Source organism: Macaca thibetana, chromosome 3 (assembly GCF_024542745.1).
Source record: "Macaca thibetana thibetana isolate TM-01 chromosome 3, ASM2454274v1, whole genome shotgun sequence".
In the NCBI taxonomy this organism is placed as follows: Eukaryota; Metazoa; Chordata; class Mammalia; order Primates; family Cercopithecidae; genus Macaca; species Macaca thibetana.
Window position 1 is genome coordinate 105416317 of NC_065580.1, and position 19822 is coordinate 105436138.

At 38.6% G+C, this 19822-nt stretch overlaps 2 protein-coding genes across 2 annotated transcripts in view; both read right to left on the reverse strand.

Moving 5' to 3' along the window:
* Positions 1–1295: 1295 nt before the first annotated feature.
* LOC126951413 (probable C-mannosyltransferase DPY19L2) overlaps positions 1296–19822 on the reverse strand; it is a 184308-nt gene continuing 165781 nt past the window's right edge. The window contains exon 22 of the mRNA XM_050785482.1: positions 1296–4131. Coding sequence (XP_050641439.1) covers positions 3975–4131 — 157 coding nt within the window. The 3' untranslated portion in view covers positions 1296–3974. The remainder of the gene's footprint in view (positions 4132–19822) is intronic.
* The window catches only part of LOC126951419 (probable C-mannosyltransferase DPY19L1), a 48168-nt gene continuing 43497 nt past the window's right edge, over positions 15152–19822 (reverse strand). The window contains exons 10-11 of the mRNA XM_050785496.1: positions 18170–18219; positions 15152–16363 (exon numbers count right to left, since the gene is read on the reverse strand). Coding sequence (XP_050641453.1) covers positions 16348–16363; positions 18170–18219 — 66 coding nt within the window. The 3' untranslated portion in view covers positions 15152–16347. The remainder of the gene's footprint in view (positions 16364–18169; positions 18220–19822) is intronic.

Consider the following 19822-nt stretch of genomic DNA (forward strand, 5'->3'; position numbering starts at 1 on the left):
ATGTATTCGTCCTGAGACAATGCTATGAAATAAAGACCAATTCAGGAATGTAATGAAGTTTAAAAGTAGCTCCTCTTTTTCTTCACTGAGGACAATTTTATTGATTCAAATTAGAAACTTCTAGTTGGGAGCAGGAGAAAAAGGAGGAAGAAGAGAGAAGCAAGCGATCTGTGACCTAGCGCTGATTATTGGCTGACCTCTAGTAAAGGAAGAAGATTCGGATTTCTGGTGCCAAAACAAAAGTAATAAAGTGGAAAATGAATTTTTGCAATCCCCACACATCACTGAATTTATTATCTTCTAGACAAAGTAATCCTACAAAACGAAGTCCTATTTCAAGGATTTTCACTCCTTTTCCATCTCTGAACTGAAAAGAAACAAGGTGCAGTTTGCAGCTTCAAAATATGTAAATAATCTATAACTCATATCAGTGTTCCGATTAAAAATTACCGAATCTGTTCTTTGCTCCTTGCAAGTTTCATTGAAGCAGCGCCCCCTAACAGGCAAACACGGTACGTGGTAAAATTCAGCTCGTGGTAGATTGTCCATCAACCAGCTCTGGGGATGTGCTGTCAGGAATGGAGCGCCCCCTGGCGGCCAGTCATCCAGCCAGTCTGTCCCCATCCATTAGAGCAGAGGCTCTCAAGTATGGTCCCTGGACTAACAGCATCGACACCACCTGAGAACTGTTAAGAAATCCAAGTTCTGGGGCCCCACCATGGGCCAACTGAATCAGAAATTCCTGTGAAGGGGCCCAGCAATCTACAGGCCTTCCAGGTGCTGCTGAAGCCTGCTAATTTTGAGAACCACTGTATTAGAACACCTCATTCCCCAAATATGTCAGAATCAAGGTGTCATTGTTAAGAAATTAATTATACAGGAATGAACAGAGCTGAAATGTCTTTCCTACATAGAGAATGAACCAAGAAGTTGATATTTGTATTAAGTAAAAACATTGAACTACAATTTAGAAAATGTTGATACCAATGTATTTTTTAAATACATTAAAGCAGCTTTTAGCAACTCTTTAATTATTCCCAATATATAGTTTGAATTACTGTGTCCCTTGATGAAAAGGATAAAGGAATGTAAGTGACTCTACCATAAACATATGAAAAGTTTGGATAATCTCAGCACCTACTACTACCAACAACAAGACCAATGATCCCTCCCCCTCTCTTCTCAGGACTGCCATCTGACTCAAACCAGTTCATGGCTATCTGACTACAAAATGAGGCCGAACTTGATCACAATCAAGGTGGAAATGAAAATAACAATCAAGAAAAACACTTCCCTCATTTTTAATGATTTTTATTTAACATATATAGTACATGTAAACAACTGGCATAAAATTCATAAAAATACAATACTCCTATGCAATATCACTTTATTCCTGATACATACTTTCATTTTCTCATTAATATCACTGCCTATTTTAACACTGTACTTTTTCAGCCAAGCATTTTTAGAGGCTTATCTTTTTAAAGAAATACGGCCCCGACTTTGTTTTCTAAAATGTCATAGCTATAGCTATTTTGATCGCCTCTTTGCCCATCCTTACTTTCCTCACACTAAAGCAAAAATATTTTTAAATGCTAAAAGTATGCAAAACGCTGAGCTTTAATACTGTTTTGTCACGCCTATGGAGCCTGCTACCACTCTGCATTGCCATCAAAGGTGCGGGTGCTCCACAGCGCTGGTGCGGTGAGCTGTGGCCACGGCTGCATAGCAGGGACCTTCAGGCCTCTGCTCCAGACTGGCTTCCCTAATATATAGCCACATTTTGCTGGGGGTTACATTCCTGAACACTGCTACAAAGGATCCTTCTGGAAAAAGCTAATTTACACTACTTTTAATGGTTCCCAGCAAATGAAGCAGTTATAATAGTATTTTTAATGCTTTTTTCCTATACAGTATTTCTACTTATTACATGTGAACTTATTTGGAAGGAAATTACTGGGGGTGAGAAAAATATAGAATAACTCTAAAATTTTTAAAAATTGTAACTGCTGGATGTACACAATCAGCCACACTCAGGTGAGCAACAGTCACAGATAAGCAGAGCGCACCTCCCTCTCCCCGCCCATGTCGACTCCCATCCTCAGCCTCAAGGGTCCACTGCCCCTTTTCCTGGACTGTTGTGCATCATCGCTCAAATGTTGCTTTTGATCCACAAATCACGGGCTGCTTCCCTATTTTCTAAAACTAGCAAAAGCCTAAGAAATAAAAACAGTCAACCAGCAAATGAGAAACAGTGGCCACAAATCTGAAGAACACTGCCAGAGTCCCTCTCCTGGGCCACTCCCAGGGAAGGAGCATCCCTGGGAGCTGCGACTCTGGGCTCTGGGGCAGGATTGGGGGCGGGGCTTCCCTGAGGCCACACCCCTCAGGCTTTGCAGCTGACCGAGGTCGGCAAGCTGCTGCTTCCCCGAGACCAGGCCTGCCCTTGGGCTCTGGTAAGAAGGTAGAAAGGGAACAGCGGCTTCCAGGAGTGGGCACCAGAAACCATCCCTGAGGACTAAGGTCTCAAGGACAATCCACAATGAGGTTAATCTGCCTGTGGTTAAGAAAGAGAAGCTGGATAATTAAATGTGTAGTCAGTCAGCCACAGTCACAGTTTGCTTAGAATTTAAAAGCCTAAAACCTTTTCTCAGAGCTATGAGGTTTCATTGTTTTGAAGAATCTCATTTCACACAAATTAACTTCTAAGAAACAAATATTCATACAAGGAATTCAAAGACGGTGTAGAAATTTTTCAAAATAAAAATAAATAGGAAGAAAAAAACTAAAGAGGAGGACGAAATATACTCATTCTGCATACTAAAATAATGGTTTTTAGAACCAAAATTATAACATAATGCTTAAGGCTTTGTCTTATTAAAGACCGGCAATCTTAAAAGTAAAATATAAAAACTCCATTTATCATTATTCTTTACGTTTTTGACAGCAAAATTAGTCATGTTTTATTGTATCTTAACAGTAAAAGAAAAATTACCATGTACTACAGTCTACTGTTCCACTATAAATGATGTCTACTCAAATATACATTAGTTTCTAGATGCACTATATTTGGGGTTGTTCAAAATAGTTTTTCTTAAAACTGTAATTAAACATGAAAAAATTTTAAGTGGTTTAAAGGTATTAAAATATAAACATTTGAATAATGCTAAAAAATGAGGAAAATACAGTTACCATTAATTTTTTTAAAACCAAGAATAAGTACTTGATAAGCAACTAAATGAGTCAACAGTACTTATTTGACAGAAAATGTGGGGAGGAGGAGAAGAGAGAGAGCGAGAGCGAGAGAGAGAGAGAGAGAGAGACATGGTAATGCCACATGGCTGGAAGTTAAGGGAATTTCCTAACCACAAGGTCCGAGAGTTTGGATTAATAATGGACAGGAAAAGCTTCATTAACAAGAGAACAGAGAACAAAAAGAGCACAAGGAAGTAAAACAGACAGACAGTTCTACACAGCAAACGTTCCATGTCTGCTGCATCTACTGTAACTCAAGCTGATGACAGGGGCTGACACGACCGAAGAACTTACAAAATCACTGAAATGTCCAAAAGACAAGAGCGAGAGGCAGAAAAAAGAAGCATTAAAAGTTCTTACACTATAAAATCAGCCCCTACATAGTCAGAATTGTCCTGTATTTTCATGTCACCCTTATCTCAACCCATTGTGTTTTCTTTATACAGGTAGCTTTGCTTACCTTAGCACAAATATCAAAGTCAAGTACAAGCATATACTCATTTGCATAGCAAATTTTAAAGGGTGCATTGAAACAGTAACCAATTGATAAAGGTAAAAGTCATTTTTATAATTAGAATGACATTCAAATTGACCAAATAAAACGTTTTCTATTTGAAAACAGTTACCTACAAAAGTTTTTGGGATATGAACACATGACTTAGCAAAACATTAAAACCGTTACTGATGTAGTTCTCCATAGGCAGCAGTTCATGTAGCAGTCATTCTTTTACAACTTCTAGGACTTTGTAAACACTGTTCTGGAATACAGTGGTGAAGTGAGGTTTGGAATCCTTCACCAAGAGGTTACATAAGGGAGTTTTCCCAGCATTGACAGGATCTTCTACATCCCAAATTTCAGGCATACTGCAACCAGGCCTAGAAAAATGAATGTACACATTAAAAATCAATGTGCATTACATAACTGCAGATAAAGCAGGGCACTTCTTATATTCCTGACCTCATTTCCTTTTCTCCACTTAAATTACTTTAGTTTTTAAACAATCCTTTCTATAGCTATTTTAAGATTTTATAAGCTGCCATGACTCACTTTAGGACAAGGTGAATGCAGCAAAGGTTGACTATAAGGAAAGACACAGACCTGCAGATACATATATCTAGGTGTTGGGGAAAGAGACACCTCAGTTAAACTCTGCCGCAGCTACTTACCAAGAATGTGGTTCTGGGCAGGTAGCTTCCCTTGGTCTTAGTTTTCACATTTGTAAAATGAGGAAATAAACACCCATGACATAGGTTTGTTGTGAGGATTATGAGAGATCAGGTATCTAGCGCCATGCCCAGCACACAGAAAAATGTGCAACATTGATTTAAAAAATTATAATGAACAAATATGCTTAGTTCACAGGGAAGCTGCATTAATTGTACAGATGCTCCTCAACTTAGAATGGGGTATGTTCCAATACACCCATCATAATAAGCTGAAAATGCATTTAATACACCTAATCTATCCAGCATCACAGCTTAGCCGAGCCACCTGAAATGTGCTAGGAACACTTGTATTAGCTGACAGCTGGACAAAATCATCTAATGCAAATGCTATTTTATGACAAAATGTTGAATATCTCATGTAATTTACTGAATGCTGTACTGAAATTGAAAAACAGATGGTGGTATGGATATTTGAAGTGTGCTTTCTACTGAATGCATATGGCCTTAACACTCACAAAGTCAAAAAATCAGTAGGTCAAACCATCTTAAACTGAACAGTCGATATTCTAGAATGAATCAATTTAAAGAAATTCTGGTAGTTGAGCATACATCTTAAACACATAATTAAATCTCAAAAGCAAAATATCTTTATAAAGAAGAGAATAAGTAAAATTGGCATCATATGACATTTGCCTAAATAAGTTCTTCAAAATAACAGTATCATTTATTTTAAATCAATAACAGTTTTATAGATATAACTGTTGGATACTGTTATCTACCTTTGAGGAATTTTAGAAAACAGAAAAACATATTGGAAAAATAGACAATTGACAAGTTTTGTCAATTTTGTCGTAATTGCTTCCTCAAGTTTTGTCATAATTGCTTCCCTTTTTATTTTTATTTTTAAATAAGAAAAAAAAAATTCCCAACAAGTCTCTCTTAGGTTTAGTAGCAGTCCCTCCCTCACTCTCCACCATGAGGCAAACACCACAGCAGGGATGTACATCATTTTCCCTTTTTAAATAACATCTTTAATTTATAATAGTCATTATAAAAGTATCAAAATATAGACCTATATATATTTTAAAAAATGAAAGTCACCATCATCTCCAATAGCATTTCTCAGAGGTGACTTCTATAAATAATCCAGCATATATTCTGCTGGACCTTTTAAAAAAAAAACATTATTTCAATAGCTTTTGGGAAACAGGTGGCTTTTGGTTACATGGATAAGTTCTTCAGCGGCAGCTACTGAGATTTTGGTGCACCCATCACCAAAGCAGTGTCAAGTGCACCCAATGTGTAGTCTTTTATCCCTAACCCCACCCCTTGCTTCCCCCGAGTCCCCACAGTCCATGGCATTTTTATGCTTCGCATCCTGGTAGCTTAGTTCCCACCTATAAGTGAGAACATACAATATTTGGTATCTGCTGGATCTTTGGTTATCCAATGTCAGACACACATACAGACACGGATATCATTATATACACAGATGCTGTGATGGTCAGTATTGAGTATCAACTTGATTGCATTGAAGGATGCAAAGTATTGTTTCTGGGTGTGTCTGTGAGGGTGTTGCCAAGGGAGATTAACATTTGAGTCAGTGGACTGGGAGAGGGCGACCCACCCTCAATCTGTGTGGGTACCATCTAATCAGCTGCCAGTAAGCTAGAATAAAAACAGGCAAAAGAATGTGGAAGGACTAGACTGGCTGAGTCTTCTGGCCTCCATCTTTCTCCTGTGCTAGACGCTTCCTGCCCTTGAACATTGGACTCCAAGTTCTTCAGTTTCTGGACTCTTGGGTCTACACCAGTGGTTTGCGGGGCACCTTGGGCCTTCAGCCACAGATTGAAGGCTGCACTGTCAGCTGTCCTACTTTTGAGGTTTTGGGACTCTGACTGGCTTCCTTGTTCCTCAGCTTGCAGATGGCCTATTGTGGGGCCTCACCTTGTGATCATGTGAGTCAGTACTCCTTCATCAACTCCCTTTCATATATACATCTTTTTTTTTTTTTTTTTTTTTTTTTTTTTTTTTTTTTTTTGAGACAGGGTCTCGCTCTGTCGCCCAGGCTGGAGTGCTGTGGCGTAATCCTGACTCACTGCAAGCTCCGCCTCCCGGGTTCATGCCATTCTCCTGCCTCTGCCTCCCGAGTAGCTGGGACTACAGGCAACTGCCACCATGCCTAGCTAATTTTTTGCATTTTTGGTAGAGATGGGGTTTCACTGTGTTAGCCAAGATGGTCTTGATCTCCTGACCTCATGATCTGCCCACCTCGGCCTCCCAAAGTGCTGGGATTACAGGTGTGAGCCACTGCACCCAGCCACATCTATCCTATTAGTTCTGTCCCTCTGGAAAACCCTGACAGATGCTCTTGAGTTGTTTTTACAAAAATGGAATTATTCTGGGACTCTATCTATACTGAACAATAAAATGTGGCACCATTTTTCCATCTCAGTACATAAAGACCTACTCTATTGTTTTAAAAGCTTCTAGTTCTCATATGTATTAACCAATTCCTTACAGACAAATACTTTGTTTCCCATCTTGCCATTATAAAGCATTGCAGCTACAAGAGTCTTGTGCCGAGCTCCCTTCTACAAGCTAAACCTCTAGAGCAGCGGTCCCCAACCTTTTTGGCACCAGGGACTGGTTTAGTGCAAGACAATTTTTCCATGGACTGGAGGGTCAGGGGGATGGTTTTTGGATGAAACTGTTTCACCTCAGATCATCAGGCATTAGATTCTCATAAGGAGCATGTGCCCTAGATCCCTCGCATGTGCAGTTCTCAATAGGGTTCGTGCTCCTATGAGAATCTAATGCTGTCACTGATCCGACAGGAGCCAGAGCTCAGGCTGTAATGCTCACTCACCCTCCACTCACCTCCTGCTGTGAGGCTGGGTTCCTAACAGGCCACAGACCAGTACTGGTCCATGGCCGGGGGCTTGGGGACCCCTGCTCCAGAGGCAGCATTATCACTCTGCCAAAGGACTGCACAATTTTTTCTTACCTTCCCTTCATCAAACTATCCCCTAGAAAGGTTTTGCCAATGAGAGTTCCCATGAAAAGCGTTCAAGTGCACACTTTTTGCACCCCCTTGCTGACACTGGTTTCTGCTGACACGGAACACCTATGATCATATGGCTGGACATGGGTTTTCTACCTTTTTTCTCATACACGTCAAGGCTGAACTGTTACAACACTGAGGGCCGTGGTGGCAGAGAGTGAGACACACAGAAAGTAGAGAACAACCCACAGTTTTCCTGAGTTCAACAGCTTTTAGGAAAAAGAGAGGGCAAACAGCTGTCTTGGGGAGCTCTGGGTGCCTTGTGCAACACTATTTAGTCCTCATCTGAGTTTCCCAAGGTTTCCCCAGGCCAGCCATCTGCAAATAGCATTAGTGAAAATGTGAATAATTTCCTTCTAAATACATGTATTTTATGTCAACTGTATTACTGAAGTAAAAGAAAACAGAGAACTGTAGTTAATTAAAAACGAATCTACAACTTGCATGCAAATATATTTCAGTGTTTAAATATAAACACAGTGTCAAATATTTAAGGAATAATCAAGCCATACAATTAAGCCACTTGTAAATGAGATCATTTAAACATAGTGCTCACCAACTGCCAGGCACAGATTAAGCACTAGATGAATACTGGTCCCTCTTTCCCTTCCTCTCCTATCTGAGTTCCCCATCTGCTTCCCCCATTCCGACAGACTTTCATGTCCCAGCAGTCTACAGGGTGATTTCAGGCTGATCACAACTGAAATGGAGAGTGAAGGCCAAGATAAGGAAGGTCCCAAACCTGGCAGAAAGCTTTGTCAAGAAACTTCCTACTCTGAATGTAAACACTAGGTAAATATTAGTCATTCTTCACTTTCCCCTCCTATCTGAACTCCCCATTTGCTTCCCTGTCGGGACAGAAAGCACAGCTTCTGTTTTGTGTCAAGGTTGAAGCAGAGTGGCCCTGTCCAGGGTTTCCTGCCAGTGCGTCATCAGCCTGGCTTAGATCTTGTACTAGATGGAGAGTGCTGTTTTGATGAGTGGGAAAACAGATGAGAGAGTCACTTTCGTAACTTCCTCCCACTTAACTCCTGCTGTGACAGACACAATAAATGGCAAGTCAAGGTCCAGACGGGGAAATCCAGCACCCCCTCTTCTGCACCCCACCTCTCAGTCTGAGTGCTCGTAAGTGACCTGAAGTCAGTTCAATGTCTGCTATTTTGTTTAGTGTGCAAAGTTTATTGCCATACTTCCTGAATTTGACTTCGTATCCCTTCTTGTGTGGGTAAAACAGTGCTCTGCCTACTCTGCAAACAGCATGAACCCGAACATGAGACTGTTAGAGCTGTGCAAATCCAGGGAGCTCTCCCAACACTCTACAGCACAAAGCCTCTGCAACTTTCACATATTCAGACTCTACGTGGGGGTCTAGGGAAAAATGAACTCTTGAATCAAGGCTCATTGTTAGCTTGGAGAGAAAAGGTTATGAAAATTATTTTTATGTTCCAGTAACTTACAGTTGTTTCAAGAGAGTGAAACCCACAGAAATAAAGAAGATCCCAATTCTGGTAGAAAGCTATGCTAAGAACTGAGTTCTTCCTATTGCAAATGTCAGCCTACCATTCATTTCATATAATTTCCTGATAAGATCGTCATGAGATGCTTAGAACTTTTCTGTCCTAAATTTATATAACAATGTTAAAGGTGAGTATGTGAATTTCATATATATTCACAAAGGATTAAAGCATTTTCTAAATTATTACAAAGTAATATTTTCTCTAAATCCTGACTGAATTCAAACCATGGAGCACACATTCATAGGAAAATCATTCTATGATCAACAATTATTTTAGTTTCCTTGTGAGCAAAGCTGTAAATACTATGTCCCAGAACTATTTTTCACTCACAACTCAATATTTAACAATGTTGTCTTAATACCATATGTGTCATTGAAATATAAGGTGGGCAAGTATGATCAAGCCACAAATATAACAATCTCTTGAACGCTTTTGTTTAGTTACAGAGTAGTAAGAATTTAAAAAATATTATTATTTCATAAAATAGTGTTTATTTCTGACAAAATTCTTCCCGTACTGTGCTCTTCATGAAGTGAATGTTTTGGTACTTTAAAAGCAGGCTACTGTCACCTGCTGTCCAGTCACTTACGTGCCACATTTCTAGATCGCTTTAGACTCACATCTGCTTTGAAGATCTTACTGTCACTTGGAGCTATACTCAGCTTAGTAAACATCTCTGTGGAAATAGAAACTTTTAAAAACTATAAACCCAAGAGAATGTGGGTCACAGTAAAGTTCTTTTCCCATTCAAATAAGATGTGAAACGCCGGGAAAGAAAAGTTTCATTCTGAGTTGATGCCGACAGGGTATCCCATCCATCGACAGGACATGGTGTAGCACAGAGACCAGTACGGATAATGCGGCCCCTGGTGCTCAGCTGCCTGACTTCACCAAAAGAGACTCCCTATTACTTGGTTTCAGACCCTGGAAGTCTTTTGAAATAAAATACATCCAACTTTAAATAGAATTTTTTTTTTTTAAACATCAAAAGCAAATATGAACAATTTGGGAGATTATCAACTAGTGCCAATAAAAATCTCTTTAAGGTAGCACACATACAAATCATTATCTTAAAAAAAGATATTTATAAAGACTGAAAAACAAAGTCTCCAAATCACTATCTAAAAGGTTTTTTCAGGCCAGACGTGGTGGCTCATGCCTGTAGTCCCAGCACTTTGGGAGGCCAAGGCAGGAGTAGCACTTGAGGCCAGGAGTTTGAGACCAGCCTGGCCAACATGGCAAAACCCCATCTCCACTAAAAATACAAAAATTAGACAGAGGCTGCAGTGAGCCCAGATCATGCCAGTGCACTCCAGCCTGGGCGACAGAGTGAGAGCCTGTTCAAAAAAAAAAAAAAAGTTTTTCCACATATACTTTATGTTATATACACACCCCTGTCACCAGCAAAGTATTTGCCATGTGCTTGAATTAACCTTCGTGTCTTCTGATTATAAAATGTTAACTGTGTTGATACTCACTTGGATCTTCTTACACACCATGACTCTTCTAGAATGTAATAGTTCACTTTTAACTTTATCAGTTCTCGCTTCACTTCTTCAGCTGCTTTCCGACTATACATTGAGTATACTATTTTCGTTCTGGCTCTTTAAAGAAAAATAATTGGGCACAAAATTTTCAAGATTAAAACGATTATAATCAACACATTTGGAAGAAAGCACTGAATTAGACTAGACGACGAGGAAGAGGAATCCAGTCAGGAGGAAATTCCCCATGGAAGTTCCTGCTAATGGCATCAGTGAGGTCAAAAGCAGAAGGCAGAAGGAGGCCAAGTCGTGGGAGATGAGGGTCACCTTTAACGCACCCCTACATTTCCAAACTTGGTCATCTTTGTGTTTGTTCACCTATTGATTTGTCTTAAATTCTTCACTGCTCCATCACATGTAAGAGTGAGGTACCCTGTGTGTGAACAGGGATGAACTATAGCAAACACAACTACAGGACTACTCTGAAGCTGCAACAGTCCCAACTTGGACATCAACAGTAATTCACATTAAATGGTTCTTCATTTTATTTCTAGATTTAAGAAAAACTAAACTTATTTAAAAAAATTGTCTGGAAATTAGCTTGATGAGATTGATTTTTTAATGAAAAAGCTTATTTGTAAATGTACATGCCATTGTTATGCAAAAGAAGATGCTAATAAGATTCACCTAATCACTTAGAAAATGAATAGCTTCACTTGCCTTAGAAACTGCATGAAAAATTAAATTTAAAAAAAGATAATTTAGATCACACATCTCTAAATTATTTTCTAAAGTCTCAAAAAAATCTAAAAAAACAGAAAACACCCAAGATCATTCTAACAGGCTATACTGGTGAAAACCAGAATAAACTCCTTCAAATGACTTCTCCAAAATCAAGAAAAATCACCTATGAGAAAACCTTAATAAACACTCTAAGCTAAACTCTTCAGAGAGTTACAGGATGAAAAGAACTTGGACATTTTAGAGCCCTGTTAACCTGTGGGAAAGTGCTATAGTATGACTTCCTTTTTCTGCCTGGTAGAGAAGATGGCCCCCAAAGTTGTTGCTTTCCTGCCCTGTGAAGCCTTAACGGATTTGTTTAGAGCTTAGCAGTCTTATTTCAGCCTTCTGCTCCCCGACGCGATAAGCCTCAGTTCATCATATCCTTTTGGAACATTCCTCATTCCTTTGCTGGCGTCCTCCACTCACTGTCTGTTTGCATGGAAGGTTTGTTTTGATGATGCAAGACTGTGCACTGACCTCAAGCCTGCGTCTTCATAATGTGGATGATTCACAATGGGCCGAAGTGCAGAGAGCTTAACACTTGCCATCGTGGGCATGGCACCCGCAAACACTGCATCTGGAAAGCAAGAGGAAGGTCTCAGGAAGACACTCAGTGAGGGTGAGAAGGGGTCTCCTTCAAGTTTAAATCAATTATTTCACAGGTAACAGAGCGGAGGCCCAGCAGGTTCATGACTTCAAGATTCAATGGCAGAACTAGAATGAGGTCAGATGGCTGACAAAGTAGCAGTTGGCAGCCAGGTCTGGGTAAACTATTTTCCTTGCAAAATAGAGCTTCATCATCTCATTATTAAAGATTTCTTTCTTTCTTTCTTTCAAGAAAAACATCTTAGAAATCCTTCCTGAATCTAGAAAAGAAGTATCAAATGGACTAGGAAAGCTTTATAGTAACAAAGAATTCTAGATGATGATTTAGCATTCAAAAATTTGACACTCAGATGACAACAAAGACTCCCTTTCCACACATGAGTAAAATATCACATTCCATGAGTGAGTTTATTTCAAGAACAATGTGAAGGACTAATATTAAAAATTCATTAAGAAAATAAGCACAGTAAAAATTATTTTAAATGTGGCATTTATGACTGTGAATAAATTTTGAAAAAATTAAAATCTATAAAAAATGGCAGAATAAATTACTAAGAACATATGTATAACATTTCCCCAGAAAACTATTTAAACAGGATTGATATCTCCTTTGTTTTAGATATTCTAAAAGCAACATTGCTTAGAAAGAGTAAGATCAGCGGAAGTAACTAGGGTTTAAGTGTTTGCAGTGGTATACAAAATTGTGGGAAAAACAGCTAAAAAATAAGGCTTTTTTTTTTTTTTTTTTTTTTTTTTACCTGGTTTAGTACTATATTTGATCCACTCTATAAGTTCTTCTTGTGGCAAATTGCTGAACTCCCCTACAATATTCCACTGGGTTTGCAGATTTGCTGAACCTTGTATTGACATTGCTGCTAATATAGCAAAAACAACAGCACCAGGATGTACTTTGCAAAAGAGCCATCCAAATAGCTGAAACCGAATTAAGAATACATTGGTAATTGTTAGTATAAAGTAGTATGCATCTGTTATGCAAAACTTCTTCCCAGAGAAGAATGTGGCCTCTGCTAGAGTCCCAAAAAAAGGATTAATTATCCTAAAGAAAAAGCCCCAAAATAATAATCTTTGGGATCAAAAGAATTCTACCATCAGCCTCATGTAAGTGGAACACAATGTAGGAAGCTCTTTTCTCAACCTGCTTTCTCTACTCCCAGATTCAAGTAAAGCCACAACCACCTATGCAATTTACAAGGCCCAGTGCAAAACAAAAATGTGGGGTCTCTTGTTAAAAAATTATTAAGACGTTCAAAACAGCAGCAGCAAACATTCAACCAAGTTCAAGGTCCTTCTGAATGCAAGGTCCTGTGTGACCAGCAGGAACCCCACATTTGCAAAACCTGCCCTGGGTGACACTTTCTATTAGGTTGCTGCAAAAGTAATTGCGTGTTTTGCTATTTTGACAAAACCTGTAATTACTTTTGCGCCAACCTGTATCATTTGTCATGCTGCAGGATAAAGACTCAAGATTAAAGGCTTCCAACCAGCCTCCTCTCCTGTGCCAGCCTGAAGGGGTCAGAAAGGAGGAAAGTAGTGCCTTTCTAACATAATCAACATTCTGCTTGAGAACCCCAAGACTGGCTACTTTTTTCCACATTCAAATAGTCCACACTCCATAACAACACTTTGTTCTCTTGATCTTTCTCTGCATGTCTACAGAGCTAGATTTCAAGTTTTTTGAGGGCTTACAAACACTGGCTTTTGACTTTTCTGTCCACTACTCTATCCTCCATCCCTAGAGTGCACAGGGTAGGTGCTTAGTGACTATCTGCTATGTTTAAGGGAGGTGGCTGCTGTTGTACGTAGGCTGGTTGACTGAAGGAAAGGTGACACTATGAAGAAGCATAAATCTATGAATACAGATCAAGGAGGCAGTTATCCAGGAAAAATTAGCAGGAAACCACCAAGGAAGGCTTAAACTAAATTTTAAAAAGCACAAGTCAAGAATGTACATACAAATGTGTACCAAATGAAAAAAAAAAGTTTAAGTTTGACACAAAAAAAGACCATATAATTTTCAAGCACTTATAACTTGAAATTGTTAGAATTCTTTGTGATATGAATGTTAAAACGAAAAAAGGGTTACTATTTGTACAATTAAGCTCTGCTTTCTATCAGCACCTGCAGTAATCACTCATGAACTCAGTCTGTACTAAATCAGTGTTTGTTGTACACCAACAACTATTTTAAAGTCTTTAGAAAGATAGAAAATGATCAGCTTTGGCCCTTACCCTTTAAGAAAGATAAGTACAAAACCATGAAGAGCTTTAACTATAATCACTTAAAAGACTTTGTAATTCATTATTTTAGGGCCACTCAATAATAAAGGCTAAAATTATTACAGTAGCTATACTCCAACATAACATGTTACCTGTCTTGAGCAGATCAGTGATGCCATAACACACATGTGTGGTGTCAAGAAGAGTTTTAGTCTCATAATTAAAATACCAAGGGCTGTATATGCTAACAATTGCAAAGCATGATAAACCAGCTGAAAGAAAGAAGAAAATATTTTTTACTCCTACTGTTAGTGAAGTTGAAGAATACTAAGCTGGCAATATGTAGAAAGGGGTACGTTCTCCTTAGTAACAAAAAGTACTACTACTACTTGGGTTTCTGAAATTTACAAAACAATTCTTAAAATTCACTTTCAAACTGTTCCATTTTAGTGGAAGGCTAAAATTATCAAGTCATTAAGGCAAGTGCTTCTGTGATTCTCAGAGTCAAACCTGTGGTTAATAAAGCCCACATTTTTGAATCTACCTGGATGCTACCATCAGACCAAGAAAAGACAGTGGTAAAAGAAATGACTGCTGCCTCAAGGTCTGAGGGCTCTATTTTGGAACCGCCCTCAAAACCAGACTGGACCACTAGGAGATGGGAGCAGTAACCAATCACATCTCTGAGGCCTCCAGCAAAGTGAGCAGAGAGGAAAGTGATTTCCAGTCATGCAATAGACACCTCACCTATATATCTAAATGGGCTCCAGAAATCAACTGCCATTAGCGTAAAGATGATCAGAGCAGAACAAATGAGTTTCCTAGTTAATTTTAACAAATGAATGGTCAGTGAATCTGCATGTAGCATTCTCATAAAAACACATACCAGGCTATTTTCAAGATGATTGCTGACAATTGCCAACCAAGTTAGAAACTGGAACTAGAAAGGAAAGTCCAAATGCATGCAACTTTAAGATAGTAAAATTATAGTGATATTAAGTCTTTACCTCTCCATGATCAAACTGGTGTTTTCTGGAACAGAAAAAAATATATTGCTATCAACTCATTATTGAAGCACTTACTTCATATATTTGCATTTTCATCTTGTAAATAGGAGTTTTACAACTTCTATAACATTCTCTCAGGACACATAGAGGCAAATCAAAATTTTAACTAAAAGTCACATGCCAAAACTAGTGCTATATTCTTTTAAGAAAGTTAATGAAGAAGGACAATGTTGTATTATATCCTAACTATTTGATTAGATGGGTATTTATTAGGACAACGAAGGCACACTGTGGTGTCCCAGCGCCCTCACTGGTGATACCCCAGCAAAGCATGGAATGAAAAAAATCTTCGAGATTTTCACTAGGCAACCAAGCACAGATGACAAATAAATGATTGTATGTGTAAATCTGAGTTCAAGGGAGAAGTCTGGTCAGAGACGGGAATGTGTGAGTTGACAACACACACCTTCTCTTTCTTAAGCACTGATACGTTCCCAAGACCCAGAGTAATACCTGGCACTTAGAGCTCAACATTTTTAATGAATGAACAAGTGTATCAATAAACTGTTAATCCAGGTAGCATATAATCTAATTTGAGAATCTGGCCTCAAAAAGACTGATATATTAGCAAACTCAGGACACATAAGGGGGTAGTAAAGGAGATGAAACAGTTCTTTCTTTATTCTTTTTTCACACCTAGTAAAAACTATCAGTTACCATTTGTTGAGTACTTACAATGTTAATATGATTAGTACATTCCATTAACTCTAATCCTACAACCATTTATTACCCCAATTTACAGCCAAGGAAAGGGAATCACAGAGCTACTAAGTAGCAGCCAGGACTGTATTCTGACTGACTTCAGAACCAACATACTTTTTACTACATCATGCTGCCTCTATCCCACTTTACTTCCTGGATCTTTGAGTAAAGAGAATATTGGCATTCACGTCTTTCATAGTTAAGATTTATGTCCTACTCTTCCCCTTTTTACACGGGCTTTGGTAGTTATGCAAAATAAAATGTCAGCATGCCACTCCTCTTCCAAAAAAGAGCTCTGATCCTATTTGAACTGAAAACCCCATGAAACTCAATGGTTCCCTATAATTGTTTCCACAGGTGAGTTATTATTCTTGAAGGGACAGCTTTGTTTCTGTGAAAAGTTCTACCTTCCTCTTCCAGAGTTGCATACTAGAGCTGAAACTTCGTAGCTTCTTCCTCAGCTCTTCAAAAATAATTGCACCTCAAATGAAGAAAAATTTTGGCATTGTAAACCAGAACCTTTTCTTTCCCCCTTAGTCCTCAACTCAAATGTTACAGGTATAAACAAAGGCATAGTTACAGCAAATTGTTTCTAAATGAGAACAAGGATTCTCTCAGGAGTATGTGCAATAATTTATCATTATGTTGGCAGAAACTTGGAGGTGAGGGAATAATATAAGGGTGTGTATATTCAAATTATAAAATATAGGGTCATGCCTATAATCCCAGAACTTTGGGAAGCTAAGACAGGCAGGTCACGAGGTCAGGAGTTCAAGACCAGCCTGGCCAATATGGTGAAATCCCGTCTCTACTAAAAATACAAAAATTAGCCAGGCGTGGTGGTGGTCACCTAGCTATTCAGGAGGTTGAGGCAGATGAATCGCCTGAACCCGGGAGGCGGAGGTTGCGGTGAGCCGAGATTGTGCCACTGCACTCCTCTAGCCGGTGCAACACAGAGAGGCTCTGTCTCAAAAAAAAAATATACACACACACACACACACACACACACACACACATAGATATATACATTGAACAATCCTTGTCCCCCAAAAATCCCACAAAAAAATAAAAGCAGAGTTAAAACTACCTTCACTCCATCCTCCAATCCCACACTCTTAATAATTACAGGATTTATCTTTCCAGATCACTTCTATGCACAAACACACAAAAATCTCCAAATTTTAAACAGAAGTATAATTATCCTACACACACACACACACACAGGCAATTTTTAAAATTCAATAATGTATACTGGACCTATTTCCATAAAGATGGCCTAACATTCCACTCTATGATTGGATCATAGGAGATATTTTGGATGTTTCCATTTCTCACATTACACACAGTACTACCAAAGGCATTTCTCCCCATCATCTCTGTATTTCTGTGAGCATCTCTAGAGGGTATACTTGCACTGGTGGAACTGCAGGGCTGAAGGGCAGGCCCACTACATGTTTTACTGTGTACTGCCAAACTTCCCTCCCATCCACTACCTCCCACTCTTGCAAGCACTGGATATACTATTAATTTTTAGAAATATGAGAAGTGAAAAGGTCTTCACTTTAACCTGAATGTCTTTACCATAGGATCAAGACTACCTTTTCACGTTCATTAGTCATATGTAAATACTCACTCATTCAACTCCTATTTTTTACTATCTTGCAGGCACTGTATATAAACTGTTGAACAAAAATGGTCGCTCCCTTCAGGAGACACAGGTAACACATCAACATTTAAGTACAAAGGGTGATAAATGGAAAGAGTAAGATAAAGGGTGTGATGGAGGAAAATACCAAGCATGCTATAGGCCTCTCTAACTCTCAGATTATAAACATACTCTCTTGGTTAATTTTGGGGTTTTATTTTTTTCCTATACCTAATTCTCTGCTTCATCTGAAATTTATTTTCGTGAAAAGTGAGAAGTACGAATCCAGTTTTATATTTCCCTGCTCATTTCCCAAAAGGCAGTCCACTGGTCCTAAAACCACTCACATAATAATTTACTTTCCCTGCTGAACTGAAGTACAAAACTGTGTCCTTCGAGTGTAGATTATGTGCAGGGCTACTGTCAGATTGTACTGGATGACATCTGAAGGATGAATAAGTGATGTGCTGTGTTCTACACAGATAGGAAATAAGAAGAAATCCCAAGAAGGGAATGGACCACAAAAAAATATGTATTATCAAATATTAGGTACGCAACATGTAAGTATAAAATTAATACACTGTAAATATCTATTTAACAAATGAACAGAGGAGGTAATAAAATTCTTAATAGCATATTTACCTTACATGTGTCTGTTGTTTAGCTAAGACACCCCACATATCACTAATAACCTGTAAACAGATTTTGAAACACTTTAGAAAGGCTGTGTTGGGAAAAACAATATTTTAACCAAAGTATCTTTTAAACTGTAGAACTTCTAATGAAAATGTAAGTATAGAGATAAGAGATAACTCAGAAAATAATAATCACAACAACATAATCTTATATTTGTGTAGTACCTGATCAAAGCTAATATTCAACAGCTCTGTTGGGTAGATGATATCATCCTCACTTTGTAAATGAGCAACAAGCTCAGATGGATTAAATGATCGCCCTGTAGGCAGACAACCACTAAGAAGCACTGCAGTCTTGAAACCAGATCTTCTGGCTTCAAATTCACATTCAGTGCTGCTTCCACCATGCCAACGTTGTTGGCAACACCTCTTCTTAACAGTACACACAGAAAACTGAGGAGTTGGCTCAAAGGTTGATAGTCACCGCTAGAAGCATTCAAAACACAGTCACTGTGCTTTCATACTTAGCAATAACGGGAGGTCATCTAATCTAAAATCCTATCTCCAGTAAAATATTCTCTACCACACTGCTGACAGGTTGTAATCCAGCCCTTAGAAGAACCACTCAGCTGCTGCTTGAATCTATAACACTTTCCTTATCAGTCGAGATCAGTTCTGGTCAAAAGTCCTACCACCTGGAATTGGCCATGATTCTAAGGAGCCAGACTGTGTGTAACCTTATTTTCAAGGGGCAGGCTTTTAACACATTTCAAAATAATTATCCGCTTTCCATCTGAATCTTTTCTTCTTTAAACGAAACAGCCCAGCTAATGGTTTTCATCAGCTCTCACCACTCAGGATCCTGTCTTTTGCATATGTTCTGGATGGCCAACGCTTAGTATTTTTTGAGTACCCACTAGGTGCACATCCACATAAAGTGTATAAAAGTGCAAAGCACACACAAAGCCTAGCACACAGCAGGAACTGACTATTAACTGATTAGAGATGAAAAGTGCTGTTGGAGCACACAGCTGAATACCAGATGTAGCCCTATGACAGGGAAGGTGCAGAGCCCGAGTCTCACTCTTCCCTAGATTTTAAGTGGACATGATGTGAGGCTCCTAACAACATCTTTGATCTTTCAGTTCTGTATGTTAAAATAGGGATAACATTTGTCTACCGACAGGGCTGTCGAATAACCAATTTAAATACTCATGTGAAAAAGTTCCATACAAAGCAGAGTACAAATACATAATATGAACAATTGTTATGATACAGAATAGTCTACAAATAAACGAAATTGTGTTAACACAGAAATCACTGGCTACAGATCAGGAAACTTTTAAGGTCTGTCATCTCTTTTTCCATCACAGATTAACTTCTACTCATTCTCTTAAGACACATTTGGTTACAGAGTGAACAATTCTTGAAAGAAAAAAAGAGAGGGAAAATCACACTTCCATTGACCTTATTTATATGTGGGCTTAGAATTTTATTATCAAAGCCAAGTTGGGGACCCAAACATTTTATCTAGTTCATCAACACACTGCAAATACTCTGTTTTTTTCTTTCTGATTAATAATAAACACAGGAGTTACTGCACACTGCACAAATCACTTAGAAAGGTATATATTAAATATTTTAGGGAAATATTACATTA